The following is a 21,779-nucleotide window of genomic DNA, read 5'->3' as shown; positions in this document are numbered from 1 at the left end:
AATTTACCTTTTAAATTAAACAAGTCAATTGTTAGCTCAAGAGACTATCACGTCCCATAAACAAAGATATCCAGAGGTTATCACACAGAATGTTATAATAACTAACATTTTTTGACAACTATATGCTTTATATTATTTACTTCTTTTATGCCTCAAATAACTCTGTGGTGTAGAGACCACTATTACCTCCTTTAACGGATGTAGAAACTGAAGCTAAGAGGCATTAAGTATTTAGCTTAAGTTTACACCACTAGCAGTAGAAGTAGTATTAAACACTGGTTTTAAAAAAAAAAAAAAGAAAGAAAGAAAGAAACCAGAGTCTAAGACTTTTAAAACTACACATTAGATACTTCAGAGCCTTTTAAAGCAGGGGTGTCCAATCTTTTTTCTTCTCTGGGCCACATTGGAAGAATTGTCTTGGACCATACATAAAATACACTGACACTAAGGATAGCTGATGAACTTTAAAAAAAAAAATCACAAGAAAATCTCATAATGTTTTAAGAAAGGTTACAAATTTATGTTGGGCTGAATTTAAAGCCATCTCTGGGGCCGCATGCAACCTGCAGGCCATGGGGTTGGACAAGCTAGGCCTAAACCTTATACAGTTCAAGGACACCTGTTTCAGGGGAAAAAAAAAAAAAATCAAAATAACTAATAAAAGGTTGTTAGGTTCCATTCTAGGGCCTTGGAGGAAATCCATGCAAAGGAGGAGTTCTAAAACTTAAGCTTTACTAGCTTTATGGTAAATCCACCGTCATTATACCATATAGTATTCTAAAGTTTTCTTAAGCATTTTTAGAAACAAACATAATTTGTAGTTTTTATTGCTATTACATATATCCCGTTCCTTCACAAATTAAAATTTACACTTTATCTGTTTTTATCTATACCTGATTTTTAACAGTTTTTCCATCCTCATTCAATTATTGTCAAGCTTCATGGCTTCCTAAACACATAGAGGAAGATGAAGTTGCTTGTCAACATAGTCTTATTATAAATGCTCCAGAACTCCCTCCGTTGTGTTATTGTAGATGGTGCAGATCACTTAAAATTATACTTGTCAGCTTATCTTGTATTCTCTGCAGAACATCACCTCTGTCTCTGGAAACTCTGGTGGCAGCTGGCACCATCCTTATTATTGCTTAACGAGTCCATGGCCATTTCACTAGTTATCCTTGGTAAAAGAGTGTCAGTATCGGCCGGGCGCGGGGGCTCACGCCTGTAATCCCAGCACTTTGGGAGGCCGAGGCAGGCGGATCACGAGGTCAGGAGATCGAGACCATCCTGGCTAACATGGTGAAACCCTGTCTCTACCAAAAATACAAAAATTAACTGGGTGTGGTGGTGGGGGCCTGTAGTCCCAGCTACTTGGGAGGCTGAGACAGGAGACTGGCCTGAACCTGGGAGGCAGAGCTTGCAGTGAGTCTAGATCTTGCCACTGCACCCCAGCCTGGGTGACAGAGCGAGACTCCGAAAAAAAAAAAAAAGTGTCAGCATCTTGTCTAAGAGATATGTTGATAAAACCATCCACCATGAGTCCTACAGTCCTAAGATTTTTAAGTGTTTATATCACGTGCAGAGGTACCATGAATATTGACTCCTCACACTAAGCCACCAAGAAATGTGGTAGATAGTTCCATGTACATATGGAAGTCCCCCAACGGCTTTCTGTAATCCTTTTTATTATCAGCTACAGAACTTTACTATCACTCCAACTTCTTAATCTCATTATTGACTTGCCTTATACAGTTGTCTGCTGATCAGCTACACGTTGGAGGGTATTTTGGCAAATGTTCTTGAGTTTTAGAATTCTCCACAAAAGCACCGAAAATCAATAGCATCTCTTCCAAAAGATTCCACAGTTTTATATTGCAAAAAGCAACACAGCTTTGAAAATATTCCCTGGACAAATAAATATATCAAGTAAAAGAATTATTTCTAGCATTTTTAAACACCAGCTAAAACATTCTACATGAACAAAGTCCTTGAATCTGAACATATCTGTACATATAACTGCAACCAAGAGAAAGTTCACACTCCAAACCTAAACTGGCCTAATTGTATCCCTATTTAAAATAGAATTATGCTAATTTTGTGCTTACATAAGCATGTTTTATCTTATGTTAATACTGTAGACATTATTATTTAATAATTTCAAAACTGCTCAGGCTTTAAACACAATATCACAGACCTTCAAGCTGTTAGTTTGTTCCTTATTTGGTTAGTACGTTAACGAAGAAATAAAACACAAACTGATGAAGAAAAAATACATTCCTTTTATAACTTGGCTTAAAATGAACATCTAAGAATTTTCTGTTTTAATTATCTTTCATAAATGATAATAAATGCATTTCATTTGTTTTCTCCATTTACTCAATCATACCACAAAATAACAACTTGATATTATCAAATACTGTGGTTGCAATATATCTTTCCCTTTGTGGATACATGTTGGATCATATATAAGACACTATATTTTATCAATATCATTTAGAAAATTCTAAATAACAGTTAACTCATGAATGTTTGCCATCATTTAAAGATGATTTGCAAAGCAGAGTATACAGAATTATTATTACTCTTTCAATACTTGCGATTCCAGTATGTACCAGCAGGTGACAGTAATACTTTGTATACATTAAAGCTAATATTAACCCTACCAGGCTTATTTAAAATAGTAACAAAACCTATTTGTGTACTAAAACTTACTTATTACATTGACAATGTATTACTAAATGCAGATTCATTATTTTTACATCCAAATATTTCAAGAAAAAAACAACCAAAATGCAAAGTAATATCACACTTTAAAATGAAATCGTGAACCCTCCATAAATTCAACTATTATAAGCTGTCTCTCTTAACTTAATTGTAGTTTTAACTCCTTAGGAATTAAGCAACCATAGTGTCTGTACAAAACAAAGTGTACTGATCTGCAACTCATTTCATATTTTCTGATTTGCAGAATTCTCCAGCCTCTCTACTCATTCTGCATTATCAGAAAGAAATATATGACTGTATTGCTTTGATGATGAATAAAAGTGGTTGGTAAAGATTGCTACACTTACAGCATTTTTATGGACGTCATTAACATTCGTAATAAAATATATCTAGAGTTATATTTTATTAAAGAAAAATAGAAGATATCACAAATTGGTTTAAATGTTAAGTAGGAGTGGCTTGGGAAAGTATGTGGAAAATCATTGCTTCTCTGTCAGAGGCTAAGATCGTATAGCAGTATGGAGTTCCTAAGGATTATAGGAATCTTGCTACTTGTCATACTTTAGGAGCATCTCACTGAGTGACTCAGTTGCTAACTGTGTGTAATTGTCATAATCTCCTAGTTCTGCTTTAATCTGTATTTCTTCTCCTCATTCCTTGGTCTTCTTTTCCAGTTAATTGATTATTGATATTGAATGTCCTAACTGGAACTATCGCTCCTGACATTTTTATAGTCTTTGTTTCTAGAATAAATTGTTTTCATTAACTTGCTTTTCTGAAATTCTAAATGTTTTTTGAACACATTCACAATCATGAGAATAGTTTCAAAATACACTGAACTTGAGCCCTCACAAATTCTTGGCAATTACAATTTGATAAGAACCCTCTAGAACAAAGAGCCTAACACAGCATTGTGACTAATGTTCTGTGTCAGAAAACTATGATGGCATTGCCTTATTAAAATTTAGAAACCTATTTTTCAGTTTCCTCATGGCTATCTTTACTTCTTGATTCCTCAAAGTATAAATTATTGGGTTCAGAATAGGAGTAAAGATGGTATAAAACACAGACAGGGTCTTGTCTGTGAGAAAGCTGCTTAGTGGCCACATGTAGATGAAGATGCATGGCCCAAAGAACAAGAAGACAACGATGAAATGAGCTGTACAAGTAGAGAGGGCCTTAGATGATCCTCGGGAAGAATGATGCTTCACAGTAACCAGGACAATAACATATGAATGAAATAAAACAATAAAGCAGGACAATGCAATTATGCCACTTGTTGAGATCATAAAGAGGCCCAGAACATAAGTATCCACACAAGCCAATTGGAACACCACAGGAAGGTCACAGAAAAAGCTGTCTACCTCATTGGGACCACAGAATGGTAACGTGAGGGCAAATATGACCTGACTCATTGAATGCATGATTCCCACAATCCAGGAAGCCACCACGAGAGCAACACACACCTGAGGACTAATGATTGAAGCATAGTGCAGGGGCTTGCATATTGCAATATACCTATCGAAGGACATGGCCATGAGTAAGATGATCTCGGTGCCAGTGAAAAGGTGGAGAAAGAATATCTGGGTAAGGCAGCCATCAAAAGAGATGGTTTTGTGACCTGTTAGGTAATCTGTAATCATCTTTGGGGTGGCAAAAGAAGCAAGAGACATATCAATGATTGAAAGATTGGTAAGCAGGAAATACATAGGGGAGTGTAGGTGAGGGTCCACTATAACTGTGATGACTATGAGGCTGTTACCCACCATTGTTGCCACATAAAACAATGAAAACACCATAAAGAAAAACATCTGTAGTTCCCAGGAATTACAGAGCCCCAGCAAAACAAATTCAAACATGGTAGACTTATTGGCCACATCCATTGCCTTGATTCATAGGTAGAAGCCTGTAACAAAAAAAGAGAGAGAGAGAGAAAAGTCAGATTCAATGGAAGCAAAAGATTCATTTCCAATAATCTACTTTCAGAAATTTTATCTTCTCTAAAAAACTTGACTATTCTATCCATTCTTCTCATTTGGTATATTGTTTTGAATGGAAATTATGGAATATTAGAGTTTTTTGCAAAATATTCCTTAATTCATAGGAATTGAAAAGAACACTTTCTTTTCTGATACTAAATGGCAATCCAACCAAGATAATATCATTCTGAACAGACCTCCTACTTATTTGTCCATCTATTCATCTATGTAATCCTAACGATAACAGTAAGCATTTACTTTATGCTGATAATATGTGAAACACACATACACATATATGTTTAGTCATTTGGAATTTGTCCATAAAGACATCCTTACTGACAAAAACATGTAATAATTATATCACATATAAGGGCTCCTAAGCACATTATAGTGAAGTTTCAATGGACAGTTGTAGAGCTTTTGTAAATTTCCAGAGATGAACTGTTAAAGTATTCCCAGATAAAGTTTCCTGTTTGAAACTCAAAAAAAATACATTGAAAGTTAGTTTTGCTGATATTCATCCAAGAAAGAAGACTAATTTATTACAATACAGTCATATAGACAAAGGAAAGGCATTTAACTTCTTCTGGTCCTTTCTTTTTAATTAAAATATGAATGTGTTCCTTACAAATATTTATAATTCTATTATTTAAAAGTTTATATCCTAAAGGATATATAACAACATTTTCCTGGGAAAGTACTCAAAGATCAATTTCTTTCATTTCACCTCTGTATTATATCTTCTTCTGTAAATGTCAACATACATAAACTGTTGTATTGATCTAAGCTTCACGGAATAGGGATTAGGAAATGGGAATGGGAAGGGCAAACGTTTAAAATATTTCAGCAGAACTCATTTTTAAAACACTTTTTCTTACCGGATCTATAGCAGAGCCAGGGCTTTAGATTACTCAGTGTTAAGTAGGCTTCTGATAGAGCATAGAAGGCAATTTTAAATATAAATAATGACCTAGTTGAATCATTAGTTGTGTACCAGCTGTGGATAAAATGGATGTTGTAGGGACTCAGGAATTGAACAAGAAATCATCTTGCAATGGGATTTATTAAACAACAAAGATGGCATTATCGAGTTCACAAAGGAAAGACATTTCAAGAATCTTGTGGGAATTTACAATGATTGTTTTCACCTGGACCTGAGAGATTCAGGGACTAGACGTTGGGAAAGTCCTAATTTCAAAAAGCAACAGGAAATATCAATTCAACTAATTCTGATAAGGACTCTTGGTTCTCTAATGCTATATTAGAAGCAATGGAGAACAAAATCTAAACATTTGCCTCTGCTTCAAGTAATTTAGAGTTATTTGGCAATATTAAGCACCTATAAATAAAACAATTGGTGAAAAATACCACCAAATAAACCTAGTATTCAGTCAATTCTCAAATACCATGGATGAACTAGATCTTAGTTTAAAAACAACAACAAAAAACAAACAAACAAACAAAACTGGTAATGTGCAGAATCAATCAAGCAAGTGTTCTTGCAGGAGACATGTCATGAACTTGACTTAGAATGAAAACTAAAATATTGATTGACAGAAGAAAAAAAATGCATGTGGAGGGAAAACAGTGCAACTTATTTGCCATGAAACAGGAGATTTAGTTAGCAGTTTAGAAGAATATGAATACCTTTCTAAAAATTTAACTTGATATAAAAGATAAGGGGTCATTTTTCTTTTTAATATCATGGGCAGAATTATAATTATTTGAAAGCAGTATTGTGTAAGGATTTACTTAGATAGTTTGGAGAAGGGAGAAATTTAATACAGATCATTAAATGAAATGGATATAAGGAGATAATTTTGACTAAGTTACCAGCAATGTGAATGTGATTGTAACTAATTAAATGAGACGTCCAAGTAACTGTCATTATGAATATTTTTATTTATTGGATACTAATAATGTGATTATTCTCCTGTGCAGTCTATGTAGTAGAATAAATTTTTTTTTTTTTTTTTTTTTTGAGACAGAGTTTCACTCTTGTCACTCAGCCTGGAGTGCAATGGCGCAATCTTGGCTCACTGCAACCTCCACCACCCGGTTCAGGTGACTCTCATGTCTCAGCCTCCAGAGTAGCTGAGATTACAGGCATGTGCCACCATGCCCTGCTAATTATATTTTCAGTAGAGGCGGGGTTTCACCGTGTTGGCCAGATTGGTTTTGAACTCCTGACCTCAAGTAATCAGCCCGCCTCCACCTCACAAAGTGCTGGGATGAACAGGTGTGAGCCACCGCACCTGGCCGACTGAATTTTAGAAAATCAAAATTGGTTACCTTTTTGTGTATGGCTCATCCCTTCAGGAACCTTCACATGCTATGGAAGGAGTGTAACCCTCCCTTTATTTACCAGAACCTTGGATACATGACTTACTTTGTGCAATGTAATGTGACTAGAAGTATCATATGCCACACATGAGCAGAAGTTTTAAAAGTCAGTGTGTGACTCCAGCACTGTTAATATATTTTAATTTTTAACTCATCAGGGTCCTAGGATAAATAGAAGAAATACAAAGAAATATTGAGAGACAGACACACATGTGTACACACACACACACACACACACACACAAGGAATACAGAATGATGAAGTATTATATGTAAACATAGAGCACCAGCCAGACCCCAGCCATTTTATACACTCCAGGTGAGGCACAAGATATGTCAGGAAAGCCATTCTGGAAGTTCCAGTACCAGCTGAGCTCCCAGGTACATAATGCAAGTGCATGAGTCTTTCCTATAGACCAGAGAGTGGCACGTTACATCTTTCTATTGTCAAAGTGGTTAAGCTGAGAACTACATTTCCCAGAATTCTTTTCTCCACGTCTTTCTGTATTGGAGTTGTCTAAAAATAAATTCGTTTGGAATTTGAAAACAGCCTAAAGCACCAGCCATTACTCTCTGATCTTTGTGGCTATACAGATGCAGAGGTGCCAACAGCTTCTAGCTTGTTTTGCTCTCAGCCACTTCACTCTATGTCCACCTTTTTCCCAACTTCTGAATTTGAGGATCAACAGTAGCCTCAGGCTGCCTGCCTGCAGATCCTCAGAAGTAACAACTTCACAAAAATTTTTCTATCAGCAAAATTTTCTAAATTTTGCTCCTTTCATGACCTCTACTTCGTTGGCTAGATGGGCTTGGTTTCTTGATTGACTGGCTATTGCTGCCTCTAATTCTGCAGCTCCCTGTTTCACGTCTTTGCTTTCCTAAGTCCTTCCACATTGTTTAAGGTCTAATTCCTATGGTAAATGCCTTATCCCACAATGCATGATAGCTCTGCTTTCTAAGTTGAACTCTATTTATTAACCTAAGTCAAAACTAACAAAGTAGATAAAATCAGAGATGTTTTGATTTTATCCCTGACATTTCAACACATCAATTCTATTGTCCCCTATCATATCCCTCTCCTTAGAGGTAAATTTATATAGATATATAGATATACACATATACTTAGTTAAATATATATGTATATATTTAATATATTTAAATATTCCTCCATGGAATTTTATTATTTTATATTCCTTCTGGCATTACCTCACTGTAGCATCATCTAGAGCAGAGTGTTCAATCTGCTAGAATTTTGCCACCTGATAGAAATGTTTACCATATGTTTAATTAGATCCACTTGTCAATTTTGGCTTTTGTTGCCATTGCTTTTGGTGTTTTAGACATGAAGTCCTTGCCCATGCCTATGTCTAGATGGGTATTACCTAGGTTTTCCTCTAGGATTTTTTATGGTATTAGGTCTAACATTTAAGTCTCTAATCCATCTTGAGATTAGTACCATTATGGGAGTAAGGAAAGGATCCAGTTTGCAGCTTTCTACTTATGGCTAGCCAATTTTCCCAGCACCATTTATTAAATGGGAATCCTTTCCCCATTGCTGGTTTTTCTCCCAGGTTTGTCAAAGATCAGATGGCTGTAGATGTGTGGTATTATTTCTGAGGACTCTGTTCTCTTCCATTGGTCTATCTCTGTTTTGGTACCAGTACCATGCTGTTTTTGGTTACTGTAGCCTTGTAGTATAGTTTGAAGTCAGGGGCGTGATGCCTCTAGCTGTGTTCTTTTGACTTAGGATTGTCTTGGCAATGTGGGCTCTTTTGGTTCCATATGAACTTTAAAAGCAGTTTTTCAATTCTGTGAAGAAATTCAGTGGTAGCTTGATGGGGATGGCATTGAATCTACCATAAATTACCTTGGGCAGTATGGCCATTTTCACGATATTGATTCTTCCTATCCATGAGCATGGTATGTTCTTCCATTTGTTTGTGTCCTCTTTTATTTCACTGAGCAGTGGTTTGTAGTTCTCCTTGAAGAGGTCCTTTACATCCCTTGTAAGTTGGATTCCTAGGTATTTTATTCTCTTTGAAGCAATTGTGAATGAGTTCATTCCTGATTTGGCTCTCTGTTTGTCTGTTACTGTGGTGTATAAGAATGCTTGTGATTTTTGCATATTAATTTTGTATCCTGAGACTTTGCTGAAGTTGCTTATCAGCCTAAGGAGATTTTGGGCTGAGACAATGGGGTTTTCTAAAGAAACTACCATCAGAGTGAACAGGCAACCTACAGAATGGGAGAGAACATTTTGCAATCTACTCATCATGACAAAGGGCTAATATCCAGAACCTACAAAGAACTCAAACAAATTTACAAGAAAAAAACAAACAACCCCATCAAAAGAAGTGGGCAAAGGATATGAACAGACATTTCTCAAAAGAAGACATTCATACAGCCAACAGACACATGAAAGAATGCTCATCATCACTCACCATCAGAGAAATGCAAATCAAAACCACAATGAGATACCATCTCACACCAGTTAGAATGGCGATCATTAAAAGTCAGGAAGCAACAGGTGCTGGAGAGGGATGTGTGGAGAAATAGGAACACGTTTACACTGTTGGTGGGATTGCAAGCTAGTTCAACCATTATGGAAACAGTATGGCGATTCCTCAAGGATCTAGAGCTAGAAGTGCCATATGACCAGCCATCATGCAGGTATATACCCAAAAGGATTATAAATCATACTGCTATAAAGACACATGCACACGTATGTTTATTCGCGGCACTATTCACAATAGCAAAGACTTGGAATCAACTTAAAATGTCCATCAGTGACAGACTGGATTGAAAATGTAGCACATATACACCATGGAATACTATGCAGCCATAAAAAAGGATGAGTTGGTGTCCTTTGTAGGGACATGGATGCAGCTGGAAATCATCATTCTTAGCAAAACTATCACAGAACAGAAAACCAAACACATGTTCTCCTCATAGGTGGGAACTGAACAATGAGATCCCGTTGGACTCCGGGAAGGGGAACATCACACACGGGGCCTATCATGGGGATGGGGGAGTGAAAAGGGAGGGATTGCACTGGAGTTATACCTGATGTAAACAACAAGTTCATTAAGGTGCTAGCCGAGTTCTTGAGTGCAGCACACCAACATAACACAAATACATGCGTAGCTCTAAACCTGCGTTATGCACATGTACCCTAGAACTTAAAGTATAATACTAATTAAAAAATAATAATAATAAATTCAAAAAAGAAAAAAAAAGAAATGTTTACCATATGATAGTTGATAAGTGGTATCTCAATGAATTTCAACATATGTTCATATAAAAAGAGTTTGAACATCTTTTATACAGATAATAGCTATTTGTACTTTTTTCCCATTTTATGCAGGGTTCTTGGTCTTTTTAATTCTCTAATTTAGTAGTTTTTTATGTGTTGATACACCAATGCTTTGTTTTTTATCTCTCAGTGCAAATGAGGAAATTGAGATTTATGATAATGTGGTGATGTACTCAGTATAATATAATAAAGTATTTTACTGTGATGTAAACTCAGGCCTCCAAATCTGAGATTCAATGTTCTTTTTATTACACTAGAGGCATATAATGCAGTTTCATCAAGCTATTTCTTTTCATCTTATGAATACAAGCTCTGTGAAACGTAAATATTCAAAACTATTTTGTTAATAGAGAAATATTTAAGTATGGATGGCATTTAAATTTTATTTTTATTCTGATTTTTAAGAGATATTAAAATTTTGATGATTACTTGACATTCTTTACATAGTTAGAATTTATAAACCAGAATTTTTTCACTTTTCAATTTTTTCTTCCATTACTCCATAATGACTCAAGTGAATAGTACAAATTTGAAATTCTTGAACATTCATTTTATTATTTTCTGTATCAGTTTTTTTCCAGATGGGGAGACAGAGGCCTTATACTCATTTATTAATGGAGGAACTGAGAGATAATGTAGCAGGACCAGCCACAGACAAAACCTCTCAGACACCAAGTTGTAGAAGGAAGGGCTTTATTCAGCTGGGAGCATCAGCAAACTACTGCCTTAAAGTTCGAGCTCCCCAAGTGCACAGTTTCTGGTCCTTTTAAGGGCTCACAACACTAAAGATTTCACATGAAAGGGTCGTGATTGATTTGAGCAAGCAAGGGGTACAGGACAGGAGCTGCATGCACCAGTGGTCAGAGAGAAACAGAACAGGGCAGGGAGTTTCACAATGTTCTTCTATACAATGTCTGGAATCTATGAATAACATCAGTTTCTAAGTTATGAGTTGATTTTTAACTATTGGGTTTAGGCCAGGCAGGCCCACGCCTGTCTTTGGTTTTACTTCTTTGTTTTTTCTTAAAACAGGTACTGAGTATAAAACAATATAAAACAATATGAGAGGGTCTCTCTCTTTCCTCAATAACACTTGTAGCCTCATAAGTCAAATAATAGATACTATTTGTCTTGTCTTTGCCGTGGTCCAAGATACACGTTATTCTTTATATTTTCCCAGCCAATCACATCCATACCCTGTACATGAAACATTTACGAGCAATCATGCATTCTGTAATTCACCTTTAAATATGGCCAAACGAACTTGAAAGTTTTAATAACTCCCACTGCAACTTGAACATTTGTATATTCCCCAAGCAGCAGCTGGTCTTTTTCTTGCCATGTAATTCACAAAATTATTTCATATCAATACAGCTGTCATAAATACAAAGGTCTCAAGGACTGTGAGCCTCCTTTCCCCAGAAATTAGGCAAGGGATTCACCTGACTTCACTGTGAAGCAGTTGTCCCTGCTTTCAGGAGTTGGTTGAGTATTACATTACGTGTGTGGAAAGGATCTTAAAATTATCTAGATCAACGCCCCGATTTTACATATGAAGACTTGGAAGCATCGGTTGACTCAGTAAATTACTCGATCCCACACTCGAAGGACAAGATTTCAATTCCCATTTTCTGACTCTCAGGTCACTGTTATTTGTGGTACACCAATTTAAATGAGAGTTGTGCTAGAGACATCTGTTTAAATATCAGGTAGAAATTTAAAAGTTTCTGGGATGAGTAAAGCTAGAAGAAAAATGTGAAGGTTTTTTTGTTTATTTGTTTTCCAAAGGCCACAAAATTTTTAATAGAAAGCCAAAGAGGAGGGCGGAGCAAGATGGCCGAATAGGAGCAGCTCCAGTCTTCAACTCCCAGCGCCAGCCACACAGAAGACCGGTGATTTCGGCATTTTCAACTGAGGTACTGGGTTCATCTCACTGGGGAGTGCCGGACCCGATGGAAGTTACGCAGTCCCACAGCTGCTGCAGCCGACCAGCGAGAGCTGAAGCAGAGGCCGGAGCATCGCCTCACCTGGGAAGTGCAAGGGGGAATCCCTTTTTCCTAGCCAGGGAACTGAGACACACAACACCTGGAGAATGGGTAGCTCCCACCCCAATACTGCTTTTGAGCAAACAGGCACACCAGGAGATCATATCCCACACCTGGCGGGAGGGTCCCACACCCACGGAGCCTCCCTCATTGCTATCCTGGCAGTCTGTGATCTACCGGCAAAGGCAACAGCGAGGCTGGGGGAGGAAGCCATGCTGAGGCTTAAGTAGGTAAACAAAGCTGCTGGGAGCTTCCGAACTGGGTGGGCTGCAGCTCCACTTCTACTGCCTGTCTCTGTAGACTCCCACCTCTGGGGACAGGGCACAGCTACACAACAACAACAACAACAACAACAAAGCAGCAGAAACCTCTGCAGGCATAGCGACTCTGTCTGGCTGACGGCTTTGAAGAGAGCAGTGGATCTCCCAACACAGAGGTTGAAGAGATCTGAGAAGGGACAGACGCTGCCTGCTCAAGTGGGTCCCCTGACCCCTGGTAGCTAACTGGGAGACATCCCCCACTGGGGTGTCCTGACACCCCACACCTCACAGGGTGGAGTACACCTGAGGAGAGGAAGCTTCCAAAGCAAGAATCAGACAGGTACACTGCTTTGTTCAGAAATATTCTATCTTCGCGGCCTCTGCTGCTGATACCCAGAGCAAAACAGGGTCTGGAGTGAGGACTCAAGCAATCTCAACAGACACACAGCTGAGGGTCCTGACTGTTTAGAAGGAAAACTATCAAACAGGAGGACACCTGCACCCAAACCCCATCAATTACAACACACCACCCATCATCAGACCAGAGGCAGATGAAACCACAAAGATGGGGAAAAACAGAACGAAAAAGCTAAGAATAAAACCTTATCAACAAAGGCGCCATCGCCATATGCCAGTCAAAGCAGACGAATAAACTGGCGAGATGAGAGAAAGCCAGTCCATCAAATTTCTCAGAGCTAAAGAGGAGAATTACGTGCAGCAAAGAAGCAAAAATCTTAAGTGGAAATTGATATTCCGGTAGTCATGCAGAAGGTCATAAAGCAAAGAAATGAAGATAAAACCACGAAATCATCCAGTAACGACTTCGATCAACTTCGATTGAAGGATCGTGGAATAAATCAAGCGAAATGAACAAAGCCTGCAGAAGTATGGGATTATGTAAAAGACCAAATCTACGTCTGATTGGGGTGCCACCTGAAAGTGAGGGAAAATGGAACCAAGTTGGAAAACATAACAGGATATCATCAGGAGGAGCACCCCAACCTAGTAGGGGCAGGCCAACATTCAAATCCAGGAAATACGAGAGAGCATACAAAGATACTCCTCGAGAAGAGCAACTCCAAGACACATAATTTACTTAGATTCACAAAGTTGAAATGAAGGAAAGAAATGCCCAAGGGCAGCTGAGAGAGAAGGTCGGGTTACCCACAAAGGGAAGCCCATCAGACTCTGGCAGAGTCTCTGCAGCAGAAACTCTCAAGCCAGAAGAGTGGGGGCCAATAAATTCAACATTCTTAAAAGAAAGAATTTTCAACCCAAGGAATTTCTATCCAGCCAAACTAGAAGTTTCATAAGTGAAGGGAGAAATAAAATCCTTTATGATAAGCAAATGCTTAGAGATTTTGTCACCACTAGGCCTGCCTTACGAGACCCTGAAGGAAGCACTCAACATGGGAAAGAACAACGGTTACCAGCCATTTGCAAAAGCTTATGCCAAAAGCGTAAAGACCATGCGAGGCTAGGAAGAAACTGCATCAGCTAACGAGCAAAATAACCAGTTAATATCATAATGGCAGGATCAAAGTTCACACATAACAATCTTAACCTTAATGTATGGACTAAATGCTCCAATTAAAAGACACAGACTGGCAAATTGTATAAAGAGTCAAGACCCGTGTCAGAAGTCTGCTGTATTCAGGAGACCCATCTCTGCCTTGAGAGACATACATAGGCTCAAAATAAAGGGATGGAGGAAGATTTACCAAGCAAATGGAGAACAAAAAAGCAGGGGTTGCAATCCTAGTCTCTGATAAAACAGACTTTAAACCATCAAAGATCAAAAGAGACAAGAAGGCCATTACATAATGGTAAAGGGATCAGTCAACAGGAAGGCTAACTATCCTAAATATATATGCACCCAATACAGGAGCACCAGATTCATAAAGCAAGTCCTTAGAGACTTACAAAGAGACTTAGACTCCCATGCAATAATAATGGGAACTTCAACCTCCACTGTCAACATTAGACAGATCAACAAGACAGAAAGTGAACAAGGATATCCAGGAATTGAACTCATCTCTGCAGCAAAGCAGACCCTAATGAACATCCTATAGAACTCTCCACCCCAAATCCAACAGGGAATATACATTCTTCTCAGCACCACATCGTACTTACTCCAAAATTGACCATATAATTGGAAGTAAGCACTCCTCAGCAAATGTACAAGAACAGAAATTATAACAAGAGCTGTCTCTCAGACCACAGTGCAGAAATCAGGAAACTAGAACTCAGGACTAAGAAACTCAATCAAAACGCTCAACTACATGGAAAGTGAACAACCTGCTCTGAATGACTACTGGGTACATAACGAAGTAGAAGGCAGAAATAAAGATGTTCTTTGAAACCAATGAGAACAAAAGATACAACATACCCAGAGATCTCTAGGACACATTTAAGCAGTGTGTAGAGGAAATTTACTTAGCACTAAGAAATGCCCACAGAGAAGCAGGAAAGATCTAAAAATTGACACTCTAACATACGCCAATTAAAAGAACTAAGAGAAGCAAGAGCAAGAAAAACACATTCGAAAGCCAGCAGAAGGCAAGAAATAACTAAGATCAGAGCAGAACTGAAGGAGATAGAACACAAAAACCCTCAAAAAATCAATGAATCAGGAGTTGGTTTTGAAAAAGATCAACAAAATTGACGTTACTATGAGACTGGCAGAGAAGAGAAGAATAAATTATTGTAATTAAAAATGATAAAGGGATATGCATACGACCCACAGAAATACAAACTACCATCAGAGAATACTATAAACACCTCTCATGAAATAAACTGGAAAACCTAGAAGAAATGGATAATTTCCTGGACACTTACACTCTTAGGAGCTAAATGGGAAGAAGTTGAATCCACAATTATAGACCAATAGTAGGCTCTGAAATTGAGGCAATAATTAATAGCCTACCAACCAAAAAGTCCAGGACCAGATGGATTCACAGCTGAATTCTACCAGAGGTATAAGGAGGAGTTGGTACCATTCCTTCTGAAACTATTCCAATCAATAGAAAAGAGGGGAATCCTCCTAACTCATTTTATGGGGCCAACATCATCCTGATACCAAAGGCTGCCAGACACAACAAAAAGAGAATTTTAGACCAATATCCCTGATGAACATACGATGCAAAAATCCTCAATAAAATACTGGCAAACGGTTCAACAACACATCAAAAGCTTATCCACCATGATCAGAGTAAGGCTTCATCCCTGGGATACAGGAGCTGAAGTTCAACATTAAGCAAATCGTAAACATAATCCAGCATATATAAACAGAACCAAAGACAAGAATCACATGATTATCTCAATAGATGCAGAAAAGGCTTTTTGACAAAATTCAACAGCCCTTCATGCTAAGCGGCTCAATAAATTATTGATGGGGCGTACCTCAAAATCATAAGAGCTATTTATGACAAACCCACAGCCAGTATCATACTGAATGGGCAAAAACTGGAAAAATTCCCTTTGAAAACTGGCACAAGACAGGGATGCCCTCTCTCACCACTCCTATTCAACATAGTGTTGGAAGTTCTGGCTAGGGCAATTAGGCCAAGAGAAAGAAATCAGGGGTATTCAGTTAGGGAAAAGAAGAAGTCAAGTGTCCCTGTTTGCAGATGACATGATTGTATATTTAGAAAACCCCATTGTCTGGCCAAAATCTCCTTAAGCTGATAACTTCAGCAAAGTCTCAGGATACAAAATTAATGTGCAAAATCACAGCATTCTTATACACCAATAACAGACAAACACAGAGCCAAATCCTTGAATGAAGACTTCCATTCACAATTGCTTCAAAAGAATAAAAATACCTAGGAATCCAACTTACAAAGGGATGTAAGGACCTCTTCAAGGAGAACTACAAACCACTGCTCAGTGAAATAAGAGGACACAAACAAATGGAAGAACATACCATGCTCATGGATAGGAAGAATTAATATCGTGAAAATGGCCATACTGCCCAAGATAATTTATAGATTCAATGCCATCCCCATCAAGCTACCAATGAGTTTCTTCACAGAATTGGAAAAAACTGCTTTAAAGTTCATATGGAACCAAAAGAGCCTGCATCTCCAAGACAATCCTAAGTCAAAAGAACAAAGCTGGAGGCATCCACAGCTACCTGACTTCAAACTATACTACAAGGCTACAGTAGCAAAGCAGCATGGTACTGTGGTACCAAAACAGAGATATAGACCAATGGAGACAGAACAGAAGTCCTCCAGAAATAATACCCACACATCTACAGCCATCCTGATCTTTGACAAACCTGAGAAGAAGCAAGAAATGGGGGAAAGGATTCCTATTTAATAAATAATGGTGCTGGAAAATTGGCTAGCCATAGAAATTAAGGAAAGCCAAAACTGGATCCTTTCCTTACTCATATACGAAAATTACTTCAAGATGGATTAGAGACTTAAATGTTGAATATAATACCATAAAAATCTAGAGGAAAACCTAGGTAGTACCATTCAGGACATAGGCATGGGCAAAGACTTCATGTCTAAAAACACCAAAAAGCAAGCGGCAGCAAAAGCTAAAAATTGACAAATGGGATCTAGTGTTAAACTAAAAGAGCTTCTGCACAGCAAAAGAAACTACCATCAGAGTGAACAGGCAACCACAGAATGGGAGAAAATTTTGCAATCTACTCATCTGACAAAAGGGCTAATATCCAGAACCTACAAAGAACTCAAACAAATTTACAAGAAAAAAACAAAACAACCCATCAAGAAGAGTGGGCAAAAGGATATGAACAGACATTTCTCAAAGAAGACATTCATACAGCCAACAGACATATGAAAAAATGCTCATCACTGGCCATCAGAGAAATGCAAATCAAACCACAATGAGATACCATCTCACACCAGTTAGAATGGCGATCATTAAAAGTCAGGAAACAACAGGTGCTGGAGAGGATGTGGAGAAATAGGAACACTTTTACACTGTTGGTGGGATTGGCAAAAACTAGTTCAACCATTATGGAAAACAGTATGGCGATTCCTCAAGGATCTAGAACTAGATGTACCATATGACCCAGCCATCCCATTACTGGGGATATACAAGGATTATAAATTATGCTATAAAGACACATGCACACGTATGTTTATTGCAGCACTATTCACAATAGCAAGACTTGGAATCAACCCAAATGTCCATCAGTGACAGATTGGATTAGAAAATGTGGCACATATACACCATGGAATACTATGCAGCCATAAAAAAAGGATGAGTTTGTGTCCTTTGTAGGGACATGGATGCAGCTGGAATCCATCATTCTTAGCATAAACTATCACAAGACCAGAAAAACCAAACACATGTTCTCTACTCATAGAGTGGGAACTGAACAATGAAGATCACTTGGACTGCGGGAAGGGGGAACATCACCAGGGCCTATCATGGGGAGGGAGGGGGAGGGATTGCATTAGGAGTTATACCTGATGTAAATAGCGAGTTGATGGGTGCAGCACACCAACAAGGCACAAGTAATATACCACATATGTAACAAGCCTTACGTTATGCACATGTACCCTACAACTTACAGTATAATAATAGTAAATAAATTTAAAAAATAAATAAAATAAAATAAAATACATATCAATCAAAACAGACCTTATGAAGAAAAAAAAAAAAAAAAAAAAGAAAGCCAAAGAACAGTAGGTAGTTGAATGAGTAAATTGGGTTTGGTCTTAGAACAATTTGTTTAGACTATACAGTTACAACAGAGGTTTGAGAAGAAAAGAAAAACAAATGCTTGGATTAGTAGAAAGATGAAAAGGTTTTGTCATGAATTTTGAGTACACATCATTTCAATTGGCTTTCAGTGCATTTTGTAAATCTCAGATCTCAGTGTGAGAGAGATTTCCTTAATCAGTCAAGTTACAACTTTTGAGGTATGTTATATTGCATAGCTTCTAAATTCATTACTATCTTCTGTCTGATGTAAATTTGTCTCAACATTTGCACCATGTAAACTCTGGAAACAGGAAGAGTTTATTTTTGTTTCAAACAGCTTCTGTGAAATCGATAATTTCTAGCATTTAAAAAATGTCTGGCTTCTGGTAGCATGGTATTTAACAGTCTTTCTATTTAAAATATACTTAGAAATGTATGAGTACTTCAGGCTTTAACCAGAACATGTTCATTAGCCTCTAAAAAAATGTATGGCATTGGTGACATACATCAAGTGTCATTCATAATAGCTGTATAACTGAAATAAAGAAGTAATAAATAGAGGCGATTTCACTTTTTTTTTTTTTTTGGAGGCGGAGTCTCACTCTGTCACCAGGCTGGAGTGCAGTGGCACGATCTTGGCTCACTGCAACCCCTGCCTCCCGGGTTCAAGCGATTCTCCTGCCTCAGCCTCCTGAGTATCTGGGATTACAGGCGCCTGCCACCATGCCCGGCTAATTTTTGTATTTTTAGTAGAGACAGGGTTTCACCACGTTGGTCAGACTTGTCTGGAACAACTGACCTCGTGATCTGCGCGCCTCGGCCTCCCAAAGCCCTGGGATTACAGGTGTGAGCCACTGCACCCGGACACTTCACTTTTATTCTAGACAATCTCCATTAGAAAATTGAAACAGATGATGTTTCTCTGTAGCCATTTTCCTCCCCTCACGTTTGATTCCTGTTTCCTAGCCACTGCAAGAGACCAGTGCCCACACCCTTCCCACTATTGTGTTCCCACTAATAGTAAGCTTTGATCCTCAAATATTCCTCGTCAGTCTTTCACCCTTCATGAGGTTTGAAAAAGGTCTTCACTCCCTTTTCTTACAAAAATCTGCTGTCAGCAAGCTGTGAAATTTAAAAAGTATTTCACAACTGAGGAGTAAATATTTGAAACCGTTAATTTTTATTTCTTTTATGAATATTTGTATTTTACTTGTAAAACAAATTGCTAAGTCATAAAAAATAATATTTAACTGAATCACTCGAAATATCTGGAAAAGCTAGTGGGAAAAATATGTGGTCACTGTGAGTCCAGAAAAGAGACAATAGGGAACTATCCGATGGTGGGCTGCCACTAAATTAGTCTACACAAAAATCCCACTTTGAGTTTGATTGCTGTATTTTTTCCTAGTTCTCCTCCCAACTGGAAATGCTAGAGTCCTTCAGAAATCAGAGCAAATGGCCTGGAGTAATCAGTCTGTGGTAACCGAATTCATACTACGGGGTCTGTCCAGTTCTTTAGAACTCCAGATTTTCTACTTCCTGTTTTTCTCCGTAGTCTATGCAGCCACTGTGCTGGGGAACCTTCTTATTGTGGTCACCATTGCATCAGAGCCACACCTTCATTCCTCCATGTACTTTCTGCTGGGCAATCTCTCCTTCATTGACATGTCCCTGGCCTCATTTGCCACCCCCAAAATGATTGCAGACTTCCTCAGTGAACACAAAGGCATCTCTTTTGAAGGCTGCATGACCCAGATATTCTTCCTACATCTCTTAGGAGGTGCTGAGATTGTACTGCTGATCTCCATGGCCTTTGATAGGTATGTGGCTATCTGTAAGCCTCTACGTTACCTAACTATCATGAGCGGGAGAATGTGTGTTGGGCTTGTGATACTTTCCGGGATCGTCGGCATCTTCCATGCTCTGAGTCAGTTAGCATTTACAGTGAATCTGCCCTTCTGTGAAGTAGACAGTTTCTTTTGTGACCTCCCTTTGGTGATTAAACTCGCTTGTGTTGACACATATATTCTGGGGGTGTTCATGATCTCAACCAGTGGCATGATTGCCCTGGTGTGCTTCATCCTCTTGGTGATCTCCTACACTATCATCCTGGTCACTGTTCGGCAGCATTCCTCTGGTGGATCCTCCAAAGCACTCTCCACTTGCAGTGCCCACTTTACTGTTGTGACCCTTTTCTTTGGTCCATGCATTTTCATCTACGTGTGGCCTTTCACAAATTTCCCAATAGACAAAGTACTCTCAGTGTTTTATACCATATTCACTCCCCTCTTGAATCCAGTGATCTATACGCTTAGGAATAAAGACATCAGGTATTCCATGAGAAAACTAAGCAGCCATATCTTTAAATCTAGGAAGACCGATCATACTCCTTAATTTTCCTCAGAGAAAAGTTAAATACTTTTTCAGCATTTATCTCCCTCATTTAATTGGTCAACATATTGATGCTATCGCAAGAAATCGATTAGTTCATGGTAGAACTGTTTCTGTAATCAACCTCAGCTGTCATGAAGTTCTGGTCATATTAATTGTTTCTTACACAACATAACATTTACTAACGAGCATTACAAAATGTATACTTAACGTTTTAGTGTGAAAGGACCCACAATGTCGAATTTTTCTTTCGGATCTATTTGAATATAATTTCCTTTCAGACTTTCACATGTTTTAAGAAAGAGGAGATTTCCTCTCCATCTCTAGCAATAGTCTCTAAGAAAAAAGACAAGTATAAAAGTACCAGCACCTAGTATAGTACCCTATACACTAAAGTAGCAATAGAATGTTTATTGCTGATGAGATGCTAATGCATGTGGGGTTTTTGTAGCTCAAAATTCAGAAGGCAATAGAGGGTTTTTGGTAAGTAAAAATATTTGCCATTTAATACGTTTGCAACCCATTGTGGATAAGAATAGGAATGTATCTTACTTGTCTGTAGTCCCTACGTTCCCTAGAGTGGACTTCATAGTTTTAAAACAGTATAGGAAACTCCATGCAAATTCTCATAGTCATACCTGTATCTCTATCTAACTATCATATCTATCTATCTATCTGTCTAAAAGATGGAAAGGAACCTAGAGTACTGTGCAACAAATCTCATCCACAGCCCTGTTATACAAAAGATAAAATTAAGACCCAATGATACACTAGGTTTTTCAAAATCATGCTAATTAGGGACAAAATCTACATCATTCACCTACAAATATAGATATTTGTTTATTTCCTAAGCAGTAACAAATTGTTTTGGTATCATGATGTTTACTGTACCATTTTTTAATCCAAAGCCACATTGTAAATAGTGGGGTTCAAAGGATCTGGGCCATTCTCCCTATGGTTAAACACAGTATTTGACATAAGGACTTCATTAAACAGAGGTTCTTCAACATATATAATATATCTAATAAGTGCAGATT

At 38.0% G+C, this 21,779-nt stretch overlaps 2 protein-coding genes across 2 annotated transcripts in view; one reads left to right on the top strand and one right to left on the bottom strand.

The window, feature by feature from the left end:
• Nucleotides 1-1,449: 1,449 nt before the first annotated feature.
• Nucleotides 1,450-21,779, bottom strand: part of LOC101024101 (olfactory receptor 4K2) — a 190,250-nt gene continuing 169,920 nt past the window's right edge. The window contains exon 3 of the mRNA XM_021940945.2: nucleotides 1,450-4,630. Within this exon, the coding sequence (XP_021796637.2) occupies nucleotides 3,663-4,607 (945 nt within the window). The 5' untranslated portion in view covers nucleotides 4,608-4,630 and the 3' untranslated portion in view covers nucleotides 1,450-3,662. The remainder of the gene's footprint in view (nucleotides 4,631-21,779) is intronic.
• Nucleotides 19,117-20,914, top strand: LOC101023397 (olfactory receptor 4K3). The gene has a single exon (XM_003901468.4). It carries the CDS (start codon nucleotides 19,807-19,809, stop codon nucleotides 20,743-20,745), a length of 939 nt encoding a protein of 312 aa, XP_003901517.4. The 5' UTR covers nucleotides 19,117-19,806; the 3' UTR covers nucleotides 20,746-20,914.

The sequence above is a fragment of the Papio anubis genome, chromosome 7 (assembly GCF_008728515.1).
Source record: "Papio anubis isolate 15944 chromosome 7, Panubis1.0, whole genome shotgun sequence".
Classification (NCBI taxonomy): Eukaryota; Metazoa; Chordata; class Mammalia; order Primates; family Cercopithecidae; genus Papio; species Papio anubis.
This window is presented reverse-complemented; position numbering and strand designations above follow the sequence as displayed.

Excerpts from the sequence above, each read along its gene's own strand:
- LOC101023397 (XM_003901468.4), top strand. The coding sequence starts at position 19,807 with ATGGCCTGGAGTAATCAGTCTGTGGTAACCGAATTCATACTACGGGGT.